General features: G+C 42.5%; 1 protein-coding gene across 2 annotated transcripts in view; it reads right to left on the reverse strand.

Annotated features, from left to right (window-relative positions):
• KCMF1 (potassium channel modulatory factor 1) overlaps window positions 1-18592 on the reverse strand; it is a 112520-nt gene that overhangs the window by 34741 nt on the left and 59187 nt on the right. The window contains exons 1-2 of one of the 2 annotated variants that reach the window (XM_043984016.1): window positions 12319-12339; window positions 6945-7112 (exon numbers count right to left, since the gene is read on the reverse strand). In XM_043984016.1, coding sequence (XP_043839951.1) covers window positions 6945-6975 — 31 coding nt within the window. In that variant the 5' untranslated portion in view covers window positions 6976-7112; window positions 12319-12339. Of the gene's footprint in view, window positions 1-6944; window positions 7113-12318; window positions 12340-18592 lie in introns of those variants that run through there. The other variant, XM_043984015.1, reaches the window with a different exon arrangement.

Below are 18592 nucleotides of genomic sequence, written 5' to 3' on the forward strand. Positions count from 1 at the left end.
GATAACTACAATGTTTTAAGAATGTTTTGTTTTGATTCTTAGGCCTGTATTTACCCCCGAACATTTCTAAAAACTCTACAATAGCAACAGACTCTAGCCATTCCCTCCATATGAAGAGTACAGTATAAATAGGTGACCCCCATTTCTGTTGCTTTGTGGATCTGCTGCTGCCTAACAAAAAATGGATTCTCCACTTCTCCACACTCTCATTCACTCACCCACCCACTTTGTGGCTCCTGCCGGCATTTCCCCAGACACGACTAACAGGCCATACTCAGTCTGGATTTCACCTTCCAGAGATCTGTTTGAAGACGTGAGCTCTACAAAGGCAGCATGGTCCTCTCATAAATGGGAGAGCAAATTAGATTTTAGATTTCTTCCCCAAGAGGGTGTTGATATTTTCACTTGAAGAGGAATTTTCTTTTGTTTCTTACAAAATGGAAACTAAAAAAATTAAAATGAGTAAATTTGATATTATTTCATAAATAAACCACTCTTAGACTTTTCAATGATCACTTTGGGAGCAAATCAAGTCATACACAGTATACTTTTGTATTCCTAAGCTAACAATGTTACTATGTGCACGATGGCTATTTTAATCCCCCCCCCAAATAATTTTTCATGACTTAAAAATTTCTAGAAAGTCCCTGTCTCTAATGCTACCATATCCACTCCAATTCTAATCTAGGAGCTCTTTGTTGAGAACTTCTTGTGCTAGACCATTGGCTAAATAAAATATAATGATATAATAAAATAAATAAAACATTCGGAAGCCCCCAAGCAATGCTGTTTCCTTCTTGTGGGCTATATAAGTGAATGCATAGGGGCAGCTAAGTGGTGCAGTGGACAAAGCATGGGCCCTGGATTCAGGAGGATCAGAATTCAAATTCAGCTTCAGATACTTGACACTTACTAGCTGTGTGACCCTAGGCAAGTCACTTAACCCTCATTGCCTGCCCCCCCCCCCAGGTGAATGGAGAGCCTGACTCAGAGTCAGAAAGGCCTAGGTTCCTGCCCCATGCCAGACACATCCTGACCACAGACCCTCATGTACACCAGGCAATCCTCTAACAGCAAGCTGCAGAATAACTGTTTATCTACATTGGGCACAAGGGTTTTTTTTTCCTGGAGCCCACACACTTAGTGGTTACTTTTGAAAAAATACTAAGTATGTCGTCAGAGGACCAGAGTTCAAATCTTCACTCTGCTACTTTAGGCAATAGACACCCTCCAGTTCTCTGCATCTCAATTCCTCATCTGCCAACAGAAAACATTGCACTAGGTGACCTCTCAGAACCTTTGTGACCCCCTCATTTTACATTTGAGAAAACTAAGGTATTAAGTAGCAGAGCCAGGCTTTGAACCCAGGTCCCTTGAAAACCTATTCTGCATTCCCACTGAGATCTCCAACACCCAATACTTTCATTCCCACACATCCATTCTGGACTTAAAATAGGTACTTTCATATACACTGTAGAACAGAAGAGGACTGTACATGAAACTGCAAGTCTATTGCGCTTATCTTTTAAAATATGCAATAAATTCAACATGTAAGTCTCAGAGCCACCTACTCATCTGGGATATGTTCTGTGGCCCGTGCTCTCTTCTATACATGACAAAAACGATTTGTTGGCCCTCTTTTCTTAGTCTTTCTCTTTTGGGGTGGGGGCAACCCTCTTCCTAGTCCCTTCTTCCTCCCACTTCTTCCCTCTGCCTGCAAATTTAAAAGACAGACAGACAGACAACAGCCACACCAAACAAACTCCCACGCCGGCCATGCCCAATAAGGTCAGTTTTCTACAATCTGCCACCACTCTGTCATGTTCATCGCTGTCCTCTGGAAGTGTGGTTGGCCGCTGTACTGATTGGAGTTTTCTAATGAGAAACGACCCACTGAGAAGGTGCTGGCTGGATCGAAGGACCCCGGCTCTTAGGGAACAGTGCCAAAGCAGGCCTTTTCTGGAATGTTATTTTCGGGAGGAAGAAAACCAGGCATTTGGATATGGAGCTATTTTATAGCCCCAGGCAAGACGGTGAGAACTGTATCTGCACCTTTAGTGACTGTGGTACAGCCTCCACAGACGTTCCATGGGCACTGGCTGCCAAGATGAAAGCTATGAAGGCTGGACTGGAAGCAGAAGCACATCCGTGTCTGTGTCTGTGTCTGTGTCTGTGTCTGTGTCTGTGTCTGTGTCTGTGTCTGTGTCTGTGTCTGTGTCCGTGTCCATGTCCGTGTCCATGTCTGTGTCTGTGTCTATCTATGGAGAGGGAGAGAGAAAGACCATGACCTGTGCACCCTGGCTAACTTTCCTCCCTTCCCAAACCCGACCAGTTCAATGTTATTCCATCCTCTATTTTCAAAGCCCTTGTTCCTGTCTTATCTCCGTTCGCCTCTTGACAACGGCACTCCAGGTTGTCAAGATGGTAGCCCTCCTGCCATCTGTCTCCGCTGCTTCTATTTGTGTGCTGCTAACCATGCCAGAAGCCTTGCAATCGTGCTGACTGATCTACAATCTAATTTCACTTGGGCCCTTACAACAGTATGGCAATCCTTTTTGATTCCTGCCTAATGATTTTCTCTCATTCACCAGAGGCCATTCCAAACCTTATCTTCTTTCCTCAAGTCTCTGATAACTTATATCTCACTCTCTTCAGCAGAAGACCTTGAACCTCAACCTTTAGTAAGAAAAGGGGCCCAGGGCAGCTAGGTGGCGCAGTGGTTAAAGCACCGGCCCTGGATTCAGGAGTACTTGAGTTCAAATCCGGTCTCAGACACTTGACACTTACTAGCTGTGTGACCCTGGGCAAGTCACTTAACCCCCATTGCCTGCAAAAAAAAAAACCACCCCAAACAAACAAACAAGAAAAGGGGCCCAGCTCTGTCATTCTCTCTTCCTTTATTCCAGTCTCTGGATGAAGAGACAGACCTCGACAAGGCTAACCCCTCTACCTGGACCCTTGGCCTCCTCTAGCAGACTGACTCCCTGATTATCCTTCACTCCTCTAAATCTTCAATCTCTCTTGTCATTTGTCATTACTTGCTACTTACAAACACAGTGAGGTGTCCCCCATCCTTAAAACATTTCTCATTTAACCCTACCATCCTCTTGCTTAGCCTCATAGCACAGGTTGTCTAAAATCCAGTCACCATTTATTTCTTCTTCACTCACTCACTCACTCGTTTGCTCACTTCTCAATCCCTACAATGGTGACTTCATCACTCAGTGCTCTCTCCAGACTTTCCAATGGTCTTTTTTTTTTTTTTTTTGCTGCTTTAAATTTTATTTTACTTAGTCCAATTTAGTAGACAATTAATGTTTTCCACCAACTCGGGGTGCAGAAACTTTCACTGGCTTCACAATTTTTTGTTTAGGTGCTGCCTTTGTAGGAGCCTTAGCAGCAGATGCAGCTGTTTTCTTAGTTGCTTGCTTAGCCTTTTTTGCTTCCTTGGCAGCCCTGATGGCTTGTTCTCTGTTTGTTGGGCCTTTCAAACTTCAGGTTTCTGGTTCCTCTTGGCCATTATATCAGCAAGAGAAGCCCCAGTGATGGCCCTCTTGAATTTAACTGCCCGGCAGGTTCTTTTCTTTTGAATCTCTTCCGACTGTCCCTTCTTGTGCTTTCTTCTATAGAGGACAGTCCAATTGATCTGCCGAGGGTTCCTCTTTGAAAGGAATGCACTCACATTTTGCATTCAAAAATTGGAAAACCTTCCTGTCCGTGCAGATCTTGTACCCACTGAAGCTGCACAACTCGACCTTCATGGCTGCAAGAGGCAGGAAGATGGTGAAGAGGAAGAGGACTCCAATGGTCGGTCTCTCTTTTTTTAAATGAGGCAATTGGGGTTAAGTGACTTGCCCAGGGTCACACAGCTAGTTAAGTGTCTGAGGTCGGATTTGAACTCAGGTCCTCCTGAATTCAGGGCCGGTGCTCTATCCACTGCGCCACCTAGCTGCCCCACAATGGTCTCTTAATAGCAAAATCTGATGGCTAAGTTTAAGTACTCATCTCTCCTTGTCTGCTCTGCAGATTTTGGCAGTCCTGACACTTGCATCTCCCAGATAAGATAACTCAGATAACTCTAAGTGGTAAATCTGGAGATGAGGATACAAATACAAAAGCAAAGCACTCCTTGCCCTGGGTTTTCATTGGGCTCTGTCTTGGTTCTCCACCTGCTCATGTGACTATTCTTTTCCAGCATCCTTCATCTTCTTCTTCATCATCACCACCAGCACCACCATCATCTCTATCCCACCGCCTCACTCTAAGCATGGCCCAAGGCTCTTCTTCCTTTAGACATTCTCTCTTGGTAACTTCATCAGTTCCCTTAGGTTGAATTATTCCTCCACACATGGCACCTCCATGTAGGGCTGGAGTTCAGGAGAGATGGCTGCCTTGCATTGCCAAATACTTACTAGACCGTCCACACTATGAGTCTCACTGTATCTATCAAACTAGATGTCTCCTAGGCAGCTCAAACCCACCATGAACAGCACTCATGAACTTTTCTCTTGAGTGCACGTCTCTCCCTAACTTTCCCCTTGTTGTGGAGGACACCATTAGTTGGCCAGTCACTAAGGCTCACAGCTGTGGTGTTATCCTTGACTCTTTACTCTCTGGCTCAGTCCTCATATCTAATGTGTTAGGCCCTACTTCCTCCACGTATTCTGCCATGCACCCCCTGGGCATTCACTGGCTGTCTCCCGTACCCCCTCCTCTGTCTCTTGCCTTTTCTGACTTCCTTCAGGTCCCTTTCTATAAGTAGCCTTTCCCAATCTACCTTAATGCTACCTGCCTTCTCTCTGTTAATGATCTCATTTATTACACATACACACTGAGTTTGTATAACTGTGAGCTTCTTGGACTTAGTGTGGACTTGTTTCAGCTTAGCACAGTGCCTGGCACATACCAGGTACTTATTAAATACTTGTTGATTTAACTCAATTATAGACATCTGAAACCCAACATGTCTGAAAACAGAAAGACTTCTCTTTTCTCCCCAATCTCCCCCTCTTCCTCCCTTCCCTATTTCTGTCAAGTGTATAATACACTTCCAGCCACACAGACTCATAGCTGTAAAGCAGCTAGGGAGTACATGGATAGAGTAGAGGACTTGGAATCAGTAAATACTACCTCAGACTTTTGCAAGCTGTATGACCTTGGTCAAGTCCCTTAACCTCTCTCTTCAGTGATAACACGGGGATAACAAGAGAACTTCCTTCACAGGTTACTGGGAAACTCCAGTGAGGTATTATATGGAAGGCACTTTGAAAACCCTTAAAATGCTATATGGATGTCATTCACCACTTAGAGTTATCTTAGACTTCCCACATTCTCTCTTATGACACACATCTTCCTGATTGCCAGATCTTACCAATCTCACCTCCATGGCACCTTTGTTGCCACCTGGGCACTCAAGCAGGCCCATCTGAGTTCGCAGCCTCACCCTGCTTGTCTGTGCCTCCAAACAGCGACTTCCTTCCTCCCACTGTCTCTCTGCTACAAATGCCTTTGTTTGGCATTTAAAGCCTTTCACAACCTGGCTCCCACCTACCCTTCCAGTCTTATTCTGTATCAACCTCCTATACACACTCGATGGTCCAGCCACACTAGCCTCCTCGCTGCTCCTCAGGCAGGACACCCACCCCAAGTCTCTCTGCCTCGGTATGAGCTGTCGTCCATTCCTCAGCATCTCTAGTCTCCTTCCAAAGCCAACGTCAATGCCACTTCCCATGGAGCCTCTCCTGCACCTGTCCCTTTGTCTTTATTTTGTGGTAATTTCACAAATGCTAATTTTTCATATTCTTATAGGTGAAAAGATTACCTCCCACAGTAGACTGTAAGCTCGAGGGCAAGGAGCGTTTTGTTTTTGTACTTGTATCCCCATCTCCAAACTCAGAGTTGGCTCAGAGCAGGCACTTCATACCTGCTGAATGAGGATATGACAATACCCTATTTCAGAAAAGGCTGGGATCTAAGCCGAGTGGTGACTCTGGGAACAGAAAGAAGGCGGGAGGGGTGAAGAGCAAGCAGGTATGTCCAACAGAATCTGGCACCTTTGCCATTCAGAGCTTTGAGCCCAGGTGACCAGCAGCATGGCGGCTACAGGAACTGCGAGGCAGAGAAGATGAGTCCACTATGGGACATGTTACGCTGGAGGTTCTGTCAGAATATTCAGTGGGACATCCGGGAGATGGGCTGAGACACAGGTCAGCCATTACCCATGCTCCACTGCAGGAAATTAAACCCTAAATAAAGCACCAAATGTTCACCATTCAGTGCCAGTCACTCCACCAACAGGGCTTCAAGAACCTACTCCATGTGAGGAGGCACTACCCGGTGATGGAGAACACAGACACCCAAAACGGCCTCTGCTCCCAAAGATCTCCCCTTCTGCTGAGGAAGACAACACAAGACACAGCTAGGGTAAGCGCAGGGGACCTAGGACAGGGCCAGCAGGGGAGAACAGGACCAGGCTTCCTGGAGCAGGTGGAATTTGAAGTGAGTCTTGAAGGAAGCCAGGGGAAGACGAGCCCTCCAGGCATGGAGTCAACCAGGGAAGTGGCAGATGGTCTAGTCACACACCTGCTCCTAAAATTCCTCCATGGCAAACCATATCCAAGGGCAGCTAGGTGGCACAGTGGACAGAGCACTGGCTCTGAAGTCGGGAGGATCTGAGTTCAAATCTCACCTCAGACACTTATTAGCTATGTAACCCTGGGGCAAGTCACTTAACCCCAGTTGCTTTAAACATCCAGGCCATCTCCTGTTGTCCTGACCCATATGTCTCTGGAGGAGAAAGTGAGGTTGGTGACCTTGCACAGTCCTCCTTCACTTTAATCCAATTCAGTGCAAGTCATGACATCACCCTGATGATGTCGGGGTCCTCTTCAATATTGAAGGACAAACAACAACAACAACTAGAAATGGTATTATTTGTGACTTACCGAAATCTACCCTCGTTAGTATGCACTGCATTGGATGGTCAGTTGTATGCCTTGTTGTTGTCGCACCACTTTCATAACAAGATGCACAAAGATCGTAATCGTAGCAAATTAAACACTTGTATCTTCGACCTCGAAAATTTCCTTTTAAACATGCATCACAGCTGACACCTGTGAAAGAGAAAACAGAAGGTATAGAGAAAGGAGCTCAAACGCTTGCTTGTCCCTTGCCTCTATATTCGCCTTTCTCAAATGTTCCCACAGTTACAATCTCCAAGAGCAGCCTATGTCCGGGAGCCTGGAGTTCTCATTCTCTCAGGCTCTATTACTACTAACATGACTTTTCTCACCTGCGAATGGGCATGCTGTAAAAATCAAAGTAGCAGCCCAGACTGTGCCACACAAACATAAGCCTGAGTAACAACCACAGCTGGATCACCATGTTCTGTCTTTATGTAAAGGCTTTCTCACTGGGTTGAATTGGAAAATAAAGCATTGATTAACAAGCACCGGCTTAACAAAGAAGCATGACGTTCTCCTTGCGACGTCAATTATTACATGTAATGAAATTATCTTAGCACATCTCCTAGCATGGAATTTTATCACACCAGAAAATGTGCATGGTCAAGCAATCAATTAATCAATAAATATTAAGTGGCTACTATGTGCTAGGCACTATGCTAAGCACTGGGGATACAAAAAGAGGGAAAAGATAGTCTCTGCCCTCAAGGAGCTTACAATCAAAGCAGAGACAACAAACAAAGCTATAATCAGGATAAACAGGAAATAATTAACAGAAGGACTAGAATTAAGAGGATCTAATTTAACATCAAGTAAAGTAAACACCTGTAAAAATTTTCTCTTAGAACACTGAATCAGATTACAATGACTACCCAACAGATGGAAGCAAAGTAAAGCTTATGGAGAAACCACGTACACTTCCGAGCAGAATGGTGAGGGCTCCTCAAAGGAAGGACACGAAGGCCCTGTCCATTCACAGACAAAGTTTCTGGGGATACTGGGTGGTGCTGTCATCACGGTGGGATCGACAGCAGGGCCTCTGAAACTTTTCCCACTGGTGACCCCGGGTATATAGGTATATAAAATAAGCGTACAACTCAAACATTTACTGCCCAATTTTTCATGACCCCCAGTTTAAGAAGCTTCGATAGGGACATCTAGGTGGCGCAGTGGATAGAGCACCGGCCCTGGATTCAGGAGGACCTGAGCTCAAATCCGGCCTCAGACACTTGACACTTACTAGCTGTGTGACCCTGGGCAAGTCACTTAACCTTCCAAGCCCCACCAAACCAAACAAGAAGCTTTGATCTATACAACCTGAAAGGGCAGGCGCTGTTTTGGCAGCCATTTTACCAGAGAAATTTTCCTCTCTCCACAAGTAAAGGTGAGGGTGCTTCTTGTGTCCTAAAGTCCTGCCCTGCTCTCCTCAAGCCTGCCGTAAAAGCGGATGTCCGACTGTCTGGGATTTCATATTCTACCCTGTGAGGAAAAGAGGAAGGGGTGGGGGCAGGTCTGGATAGCCTGTTTAGGAATTACTGTAGAATCCTGGAGCTATTTAGAAATAACTATAGAAGAGGAATCACAAGCCCCTGAAGTAGCAGTCAGTAAGTATCATCAAGAAGGAGGACTCTTACAAAGTCATGACGAAAGAAGGCCTCTGACAGACGCAGACAATGTCTGAACATGGCTAGAGACGAGGAGCTGACCATTGAACAAAGTTCACTTGAGCTCTTAAGAAGTTTTAAATTATTCTTTTTAGCTAACAGTTTTCCGCCTTGTCACCATCTCCCATTGATTCTAGGCTCAGGAACATAGAATATGTTTATGAAGATAATCACTCAAATTTCAGACAACACATATTCCAACCAAGCTTTCTCTTCTCTAACAGAATCCACCCATTTCCTACACAGCTGTCCTAGGCTGATGGCACTATTGCCTTCCTGGATGTGAACATTACTGCATTAACCTTCTTTAGCAGCTGCCTTGGCGCACTGAGAGGCTGTCTTCAATAGTAAGAGCTCAGCAGGCCAGTTCTAAGGAAGGTCTGGCTAAGAGTGACTGAAGAGTCTGCTAAGAAACAATCTGATAAAGAGATCCCAAAGCTAATTATGAAAGAATGGGAATCAAGAAAAAGATTAGGAAAGTGGGCTTTGGAGAAATGATGTTTACAGAATTCTTGGAGCAGCCAGAACTTGAGGTTTCTGGGTCAGGCTTTTGACTTATGCATCATTCTGGGAAATAATAAAAGATCATGCTTATTCCGTGCTCTGATTCATCATCCCAGTCTGAATCAGCCAATGCCTGTAGTCACACCTGAGCTGTGTGGAAGCCAGAAGATTTGTGTCTTTTCAAAGATAGGATTTATTACGTCTGAGAGTAAGAGCCTTTTACGATTTTAGATGGTTAAAATCTTACCACTTAAAAGTGACAGTCAGTTTGGCTCCTAACTGGGAATTTGGAAAGAAAATAGTCATGTTGCCCCAGTTCTGCCACTGTGTGACTGGGGGAGAAAAAAAAAAATCACACCTCTAAAGTAAGGAAACTTTAATTAGAACATTTCTAAGGTTCTATTCCAAACCTATCAGCCCCAAATAGAAACTGTTGGCACCAAAATATCATATATCTATACATACAAATGTACATATGTGCATGTAAACATACAAGACAGGAAAAACAGATACAAAGTTGGTGATTAGCCATTATTTTCATTTGAAAATGACATAGAATTAAAATAACAGCACTAATTTTTCTACCATCAAGGAATCACACAAATAAAATTTTCTTATAACTGAAATTTATCTTTTTTAAGACACACAAACACATCCTCTAAAATTAACCATTTGTTCATGTAAATTGCTGCAGAACACATGGTGTGGTTGTGTGTGAGGTAACTTTTCTTAGGGCCTCAGGGTCATCTGGCTCCCCCTCAGGCCAGGAGGTGGCAAGGGGAGCTGGGAGCTCTCTTCTTGGAGGCCTTTGCTACTACTCCCATCCTGCCTCTAGCTGTGGGTTGGGTTCCCTGTGGGGGTGTAGTGTCATCCTCCCCCTCCAGTAGCCTGGGGGCCTTTTTCAGAATTTCTTTGAAACTGATGAATAATTGGGGGAATGGTACATTTCAGTTAAAGGTCGGTGAAAACAGAAGCTCAGAAACTCCTGCTTTAGCAGCTACCCATCCTAATTGGCTGCTCTAGGCTTATCAGCAAATTCAATTTTATTTCAAGTAGTCTTCAGTGCGGGCCAATCACTTTTCTACAAAGGCCTTCAAATATTAAGACGGCTGGAAATCAGCTTCTGGACAAGTGAGGCTTTCTAGCGCTATATGAAAAGGAAGCTACCAGCCGAGGCAATTACACAAACCTAAATGGGCCAGTTCGTGCATTTTGGGGGCAGAGAAGTCCCAGTGTCCTGTGGGCCAGCTCAACTGAGGGAGTCTCAAAATGAAAGTAAGGAAAGATGAAGGAGGTTGGGTGCGTTTCCAAGTGAGTTGGCCAGAGAGGAAAGGAAGGAGTCCCCAGGCTATGTAAGTGCCGATTCCAGAGAGGTAAAGGAAGGGAAATTCAAGGTCAAGGTTGCTTTTTCCTTTCTTGTCCATGGTCTCCCTCCTTCTCACTCTCTACTGACAACTGTCAACAAGCGCAGACTCTTCTTGGACTTCCTTCCCTCTCTCCCTCAGTTTGCTCTACTGAGGCTGTCCACTGCCCCCTGGGAGAGAAAAGCCAGTTGGGAAGCTCACCACTTCTGAGCTGGCCCTTTCATAAGCCAGCCTGCTTCGGCATTAATAGCATTAATGGCTCTGGGACAAGCAGTAAAGAAGTGTAGCCCACAGAGAACTAGAACAGTCTCCCTGGGCTTGTGCCTATTTTTATCAGACCATACAACAGCATAGGGAGTAGATCTCTGGGTACACAAATGAATACTGAAAAAAGAACTGGTCTTTGCACAAATGAAAAAATACTTAAGTCCTAGAAAGAAAATGTTGAAAATGTTCTGGAACTCTTTCTGTGTAGAGTCTGGGTGAGCTCATGGAACCAGCACACAACACTGTAAATGACTACAAGACAGCACATGACACGTCTAGCTGTTACACCAAACACCTGTTCAAGGACCATAATGCACATTTAGAAAGTTAACAGCCATCTTTCCCAAGATTCAAAGCAAGTAAGGGAGGGAAGGCATATCTTTTTTACTCTTAGAAAATAGCACCGCTTCCTTCGTATAGCTTTAGAAAGATTTTTACTTTCGTTGGCCAAAAGATGCAACCGAAGTCCACACAACCATCCCTTCCTCTGGCCCCTCAAACTTGGTGTTTACCATCTTTGCCTCTCAACTTCTGATTTCATTAGTCTCATTAATGGGCACCACCATTCATTCAGGTTCCATGTTCTGAATCTTTTTCTGATATCATCAAAGGGCCTGGGCCTACATCCAAGCTCTACTACCCATGTGATAAAGCATTTAAGGTTTGCAAAGTGCTTTACAAATATTATTTCATTTGATCCTCAGAATAGCTCTGAGAGGTAGGTGCTGTTTTTCAGAAGAGAAAACTGAAGTAGACAGAGCTTAATTCATGTGGCTAATAAGTATGCTCTACCCACTGCCCACCTAGCTGGGTCAATCTCTTCAGTTCTCTGGGTCTGTTTCCTCATCAGTAAAATGAGGGGGAGAAGATTAGAGAATCTCAATCTAAGAGGGCTCTAGGAAGCACTTTAAACTGATAAGAAAACCTCTTTCTTTTCTCCTTCCTCCCCTACCCAATATGGAACATAAACAGTTCAGCAAAACCAACACATTTGCCTTGTCTCAAAGCATATTCAATGCTGTAGATAGTTGTGAAATTTCTCAATTTTGTCCCCATGCTTGGTCATTATATTTACATAGAAAAACCTATATATTTTTTAAAATTACGTGAAACATTATAATTTTTAAAGTGATACTAAATTTATTTTAAGTCATGAATGTTAAAACAACATATGACAACTTTTGTATAAGTATTAGGGCTTATGCCTGAAGCAGATAAATAATACAAGTAAGGCACTGTATTATGGGATGGACTGCAAGGTGCTTTTAAATGAGTTATTGTTATTGAAAATGGAGTAAGAAAAGCTATGCTCTAATCATTCATCTCTCCTGAACTCTGGTTCTAGCCCCAGTGACCAAAACATGCCCCTAAATAAAGAAATGGATTCTAGGAATTGTTAAACAATTCCCATGCTTTCAGAAACATGCAGGAATGAATGGCTTAACTTTAAAAATAAAGAAAACAGGGTGCGAAATGGAAATTTTCTGTTCCTTGAGCACAGTAATGCACTGTGTTGCCACCAAAAGCCATAGGGGGCAAGGGAAGAGAGTACCTTACCCAGAATACCACTCTCTGCCTGGAGAAGATCCCACAGTCCATGAATCTTGTACTCCCTCTAAGGGGAATAAAGATCTGTTCATTTGGCCCCAGGTCCAAGTGTTCATTTTACTGTGAACGATCAGAGAAGTGTTCCGGTCCCTCTCAAACCCCTAGTCCTGGGCTTTCTCTTCAGTCCACTCCCCTCTGCGGCCTTTCCCTCTTCTTTTGGCACAGACTTAGTTCTTCCTCATTGGATCTACCCCGTTTGAAAAGCAGCGTGGTACAGTAGAGTATCTTGAGGATGGGCCAGCCAGGGAGTCAGGAAAACCTGGGTTCAAGTCCTGCCCCAGACACAACCTAAACCCTGTGACTGTGGACTCTGTCCTGAGAAATCTCTGATGTTATTAGTTACCACATAGGTTGAAGAAGTTTCTACACTAGGAGCTAACCTACCACACCCATGAAATTAAGAGCTGCAGATTTCATAACGGAGGGTATGAGACACCATCTCTCACACCCCTCCGTAAGACATGCTGTCCACCAATTGTGCCAGAGAACTAACTCCCTTTGGAACTCAGCCGAGAGTATTTGCTAAAAACACAAGCTTCCAGATTATCTCCCAATATAGTACCTGTGGATGGCTCTGTTAGGAGCCAAGTTGACAGTGATCTGAAAGCAGTAAGATCTTTACTGTCTCAGATCATAAAAGGCTCTTAACTCTCAAAGATAATAAATTCTATCGTTGAAATGACACAAATCTTCTGACTTCCACTCAGCTCAGGTGTGACTACAGGCATTGACTGAATTAGTCTTTGGCCACTCAGACTAGGACGATGAATCAGAGCATGGAATAAGTATGATCTTTTATTATTTCCCAGAATGATGCATAAGGCAAAAGCCTGACCCAGAAACCTCAAGTTCTGGCTGCTCCAAGTATTCTATAAACATCATTCTCCAAAATCCACTTTCCTAATCCTTTTCTTATTTCCATTATTTCATAATTATCTTTGGCACTTAAATTTTTTTTTAATTGTTAAATATTTCCCAATTAAATGTAAAAAAATTAGCAATCATTTACAAAAATTTTGATTTCCAAATTTTCTTCCTTATATCCCTCAAGAAGCAAGAATTTTGATTTTGATTATGCATGTGAGATCATGCCAAACATATTTCCATATTAGCTACATTGCAAAAGAAAATGCAAATAAATTAAACAAGAAAAAATTTTTTAAAGTTTAAAAAAGCATGCTTCAATATGCATTCAAAGCAGATTTCATCGAGGGTCTTTTGGAATTATCTTGGATCAATGTATTGATTAGAGTAGCTAAGTCACAGCTGATTATCCTTACAACATTGCTGTTACTATATTCTTCTGGTTCTGCTCACTTCACTTCGCATGAGTTCATATAAGTCTTCCCAGGTTTTTCTGAAACCATCCTGCTCATCATTTCTTATAGCACAATAGCATCCCATTATAATTATATACCACAACTTGTTCAGCCATTCTCCATTGATAAACATCTCCTCAATTTCCAATTCTTTGCTACTACAAAAAGAGCTGCTATATTTTTGTACAAATAGGTCCTTTTCCCTTTTCTTTGATGGAATCATTTTATCAGATTATTTCTTATCAAACTCTTCAGTCACTCTTACTAGCCTGCTGGCGGGCAGCTAGGTGGCACAGTGGATAGAGCACCAGCCCTGGAGTCAGGAGGACCTGAGTTCAAACCCAGCCTCAGACACTTGACACTAGCTGTGTGACCGTGGGCAAGTCACTTAACCCTCATTACCGGGAACAAAAAACAAACAACAACAACAACAACAAACCCCACCTTTGTTAATATCCTTCCAAAAAAAGAAAAGAAAAAGAAAGGGCCTGCTGAACTTTTACTACTGATGACAGCCTCTCAGTGCCCCAAGGAAGGTGCTAAAGAAGGCTAATGCAGTAATGTTCACATCGAGGAAAGCAATAGTGCCATCAGACAATCAGCCTACACCTGGATTTCTATATACAGGTTCAACTTTGGGAACCTAGGAATACTTGTATGAACTGATGAGGATGAAGTGAGGAGAAGGAAAACCATTTATACAATAATGACAACATTGCAAAGACATAGCAAAGAATTATTACTATCTTCTTCTTTTCCCCAATATTATTTAAAAAAACACAACAAAACGATGTCGTCTTTGCATTCTTTGCCAATCTCAAATAATGCTGAGTATAGGAATTTTGGACATTATTCCCCATTAGTCTTTTTATCCAAATCCTGTTTTCCTCATCAGAACAGTTGACACTTTCCTATATTCAAATGTCATTCTGAAGAGCTTCCCATCCCTGGTGAACTGACTTCACTACAGAATTTTAGTTCATTGAATCCTACTTGTAAGTCCTTTAAAATCTGCTTTTCCAAAATCTAGAGTTCATTTCAGACATTTTCCCCTAATCTACCCATCATTTCCACCCCAGAACTCAGGTCTTTTTTGCCAGTGTGACTCTGATCCAGAATAAAAGCTCCTTTGTTGGTTTCACTCCCTTTTAAAGGATGAAAACATCACAAAGACAAACCAAGAAATGATCAACAACTCTACTTTAAGGAGAGAGCAAACGTAAGTTCCAAACCACATGTGCCTAGCTGTGCCTAGCCAGCAATCTACTTACTCCCTGAACGAGACTATTTCCTCTTCCTGTCTAGGTGACCTATGGTATATATGGATGACAATAGCACATCTGCTTCTGTCTGTACCAATCTTCATTCAGATGCTTCTCCCCATCTAATTTCTGAATTTCTTCACCTGAGCTCATCTTCTTAGTGTACAATGCTATGCAGTCCCCTTTAAGCTATCCTGTTTCTTCTGAATAAGGGATATCCTTCCAGCATCATATTCCAGGCATGGATCTCAACTGTCAGTTAAAGTCTCAGTGATACCTATGAAGTCAAATTCAATTCTTCGCACAGTTCATCTTGCACGGATGCAAGTACGAACCTTAGGCCTAGAAATCTGAAGCCAAGGTCATGGTTTCTATCGTTGATTCTTTTCTTCCTCTGGGGGAAAAGACAGACGTAAAACTCTTCCTTCTGATTGGCTTTAAGCTTGAGGTATGAGGGGAGGGAGCGGGGGCAGGTAAGGGGGCTGCCAAGGACATCTGGAGGGGTGTCTCCTCCTCTATAAAATGGGAGCAAAGCACTTGCACTACATCTCACTAGCTCAGAGAGTCACTGAAGACCATTGGATCAAGAGAAAAGCTCCTTTGGACGATTTTTAAAGTTTGTGAAGCTTTAACTGCAACAATGCTGGGATAGGAAGGGTTCTGAAATGACATGCTTGCTGAAGGTGTTTATTCTTGGTTATAATCTTCCTTAAACCAAAATTCTTTAAAAGGGAAAACCATCCCTTGACAAAACTCCACCTTGAAGGGGTACCCCAAAACATAACTAAGTATATCTTTGCTAATGTCCCATATAATGATGAGTCACCATCTGAGCAGGCAGAGCACACACTGATGAAATCACAGATCAGACTGCCACAGAACTGCACAATTCCATCGACAATTTTAGAAGTATTTTGTTGAAGTACTAAAAAGACTATGAGCTAATTCATTTTACTCAATATTATTCATTTAAAATAATACATTCGAAGAAAAACTTCAAGCCTGTAGATTTTTTTAAATGGTTAACATTGCCAGTATCATATAGTTTCTTCTCTCTACTTGTAGCAATGAAAATAAACAAGCCTAAAAAAGAAAATAAAGAAGTCTTCTTAAAATCCTCTCTTTTCCTAATTTCTTTTCAGCAGACACTAATTAAGCACTTACTGTGTCCATAGCACTGTACTATGATATGCTTAGAAAGGCAAGAGGCTGAGATTACCCACTTTGGACCACTACCCTTAGTGAAGAATGTGTGTGTGTGTGCGCGCGCGCGCAGCATAGAACTATAATAAAAAATGTTAGGTGTCCTCAAAGAGGTGCAATATAAAGTGCTACAACTGGTCTGAGAGAGAGTACAAATCTGTTTCCAACTAAGCAGAGATGGGAAGGGTTCCTGGAAGTGGCATTTGAGTTGTATTTTATAGAATGGGAAGAAATTCAATAGTTGACAAGGGACAGAAGGCAAAAAAAATCTTTGCATCAACTATCCCTGGTGACAAAGGTCTGATGTTGGAGATCTGGAGCTCAAGTTTACAGAGTGTTTTCTGTTAGCAGATCTCTCTTACACAGGATGAGCCTGGTGCATGGAAATAGGTGCTTAATAAATGCTGGTTTCCTTCCTCCCTTCCAACCCAGTGGTGCTAATAAGTGTGCAGGGTGTGCCTTGTCCTTAAATCATGTACATTTTTCAGGGAACTACTGAAATCTACTGCCTAGGCCTTCTGCTTTCTTATGGGATCTACGTACCATAAGAAAGGTACCCAGTACTTACACAGCTAGAAGTGGATTGTAGGCAGTTAAGTGTGGCCTAGTTCCAACTCTTGCAAAAGCCACTTCTACTTCCTCCTGCAGGGGGGAACTATCATAATTTTTCTTCTGACCCATGACCTTCCTACCCTCAACATTCTCTCACTCATGAGTGAAACAAAATACTTAAGTCCAAATACTTCAGGAAGGATGCCAATTCTTGTTCTAATATCATAAACATTCAATGAAGCTCTGCTTGAAGATTAAACTTAGAAATGAATACTCACATTATTAGTAAAGTAATAACAAGTAAAAACTATTTAATGAAATCCCACATCTGCTAGATGCTATTAATATAGTAATAAGTAAAAACTAGGAATCCCACATCTACTAGATCAATATTATTCCCAAATTGTACCTAATTAAGAGTTTATTTATCCATGCTCTAAATCTCTAATGATTAGAGAGATGCAAATAAAAACAACTTTGAGGTACCACCTGACACCTATCAGATTGGTTAAAATGACAAAAAAGGAAAATAATAAATGTTGGAGAAGCTGTGGGAAAATTGGAACACTAATCCATTGTTGGTGGAGCTGTGAACTGATCCAACCATTCTGGAGAGCAATCTGGAATTATGCCCAATGGGCGATAAAGCTGTGCATACCCTTTGACCCAGCAATACCACTTTTGGGTCTTTTCCCCAAAGAGATCATGGAAGGGGGAAAGGGACCCACATGTACAAAAATATTTATAGCTGCTCTTTACGTGGTGGCAAGGAATTGGAAGTTGAGGGGGTGCCCATCAATTGGGGAATGGCTGGACAAATTGTGGTATATGAATACAATGGAATACTATTGTGCTGTAAGAAATGATGAGCAGGAGGAGTTCAGAGAAACCTGGAGGGTCTTGCGTGGGCTGATGATGAGTGAGATGAGCAGAACTAGAAGAACATTGTACACAGTAACATCAACATTGAGTGTTGATCTACTGTGATGGACTATATTCTTCTCACCAATGCAATGGCACAGAAGATTTCCAGGGAACTCTTGATGAAAGAGGATCTCCAAATCCAGGAAAAAAAAAAAAAAGAACTGCGGAGTATAGATGCTGAATGAACCATACTATTTCTTTTGTTTTTGATGCTGTTGGGTTTTTTTTTTATTTTGAGGTTTTTCATCATTGCTCTGATTTTTTTCTCTTATAACATGACTAATGCAGAAATAGGATTAATGTTATTATGTGTGTGTGTATATATATATATAACCTATATCAGATTACCTGCTGTCTAGGGGAGGGGGTAGGGAGGGGAGAAAAATCTGAAATTGTAAAGCTTGTATAAACAAAAGTTGAGAACTATCTTTACATGTAACGGAAAAAAATAAAATACTTTATTAATTAAAAAAAAAGAGTTTATTTATCCAGCAGATGGAAGGGCCCTGTGGCTTCCCTGTGTTTGCAGTTTGCACAGGCCTGGATAATGGGTCCATGGCACTTGAAGCTTTGGGGACTGGAGAAGTTGATAGCACAGAAAGGGAACAGAATTAAGATGCAAACAAGCCATAGTCATAATCAAGAAAAGAAGCCATGAAGCTCAAAAGCCCAAGCCACACTGAGGCCAAATCTGAAGGGGAAGTTCAAGAGAGATGGCAACAAAGTCCCAAAACACACTGCCACAGCTGAGTAATGAAGCGGCATCGTGTGGAGTTTGGCAAAGAACTGTCTCCATTTTCCCTACACCATCACCTCACACTTGTATGTTTTGTTTTGTTTTATAACCAGTTTCAGCTTCCATTGACTTCCCTGGACAATGAGAGACTATTGTTACCGTCACCTTCACTGTTACTTATCCTCAGCAATGCCTGACAAACCCAAACCACCCTCACCTTGTTAAGT

This window comes from Dromiciops gliroides, chromosome 2, assembly GCF_019393635.1.
Source record: "Dromiciops gliroides isolate mDroGli1 chromosome 2, mDroGli1.pri, whole genome shotgun sequence".
Lineage (NCBI taxonomy): Eukaryota > Metazoa > Chordata > Mammalia > Microbiotheria > Microbiotheriidae > Dromiciops > Dromiciops gliroides.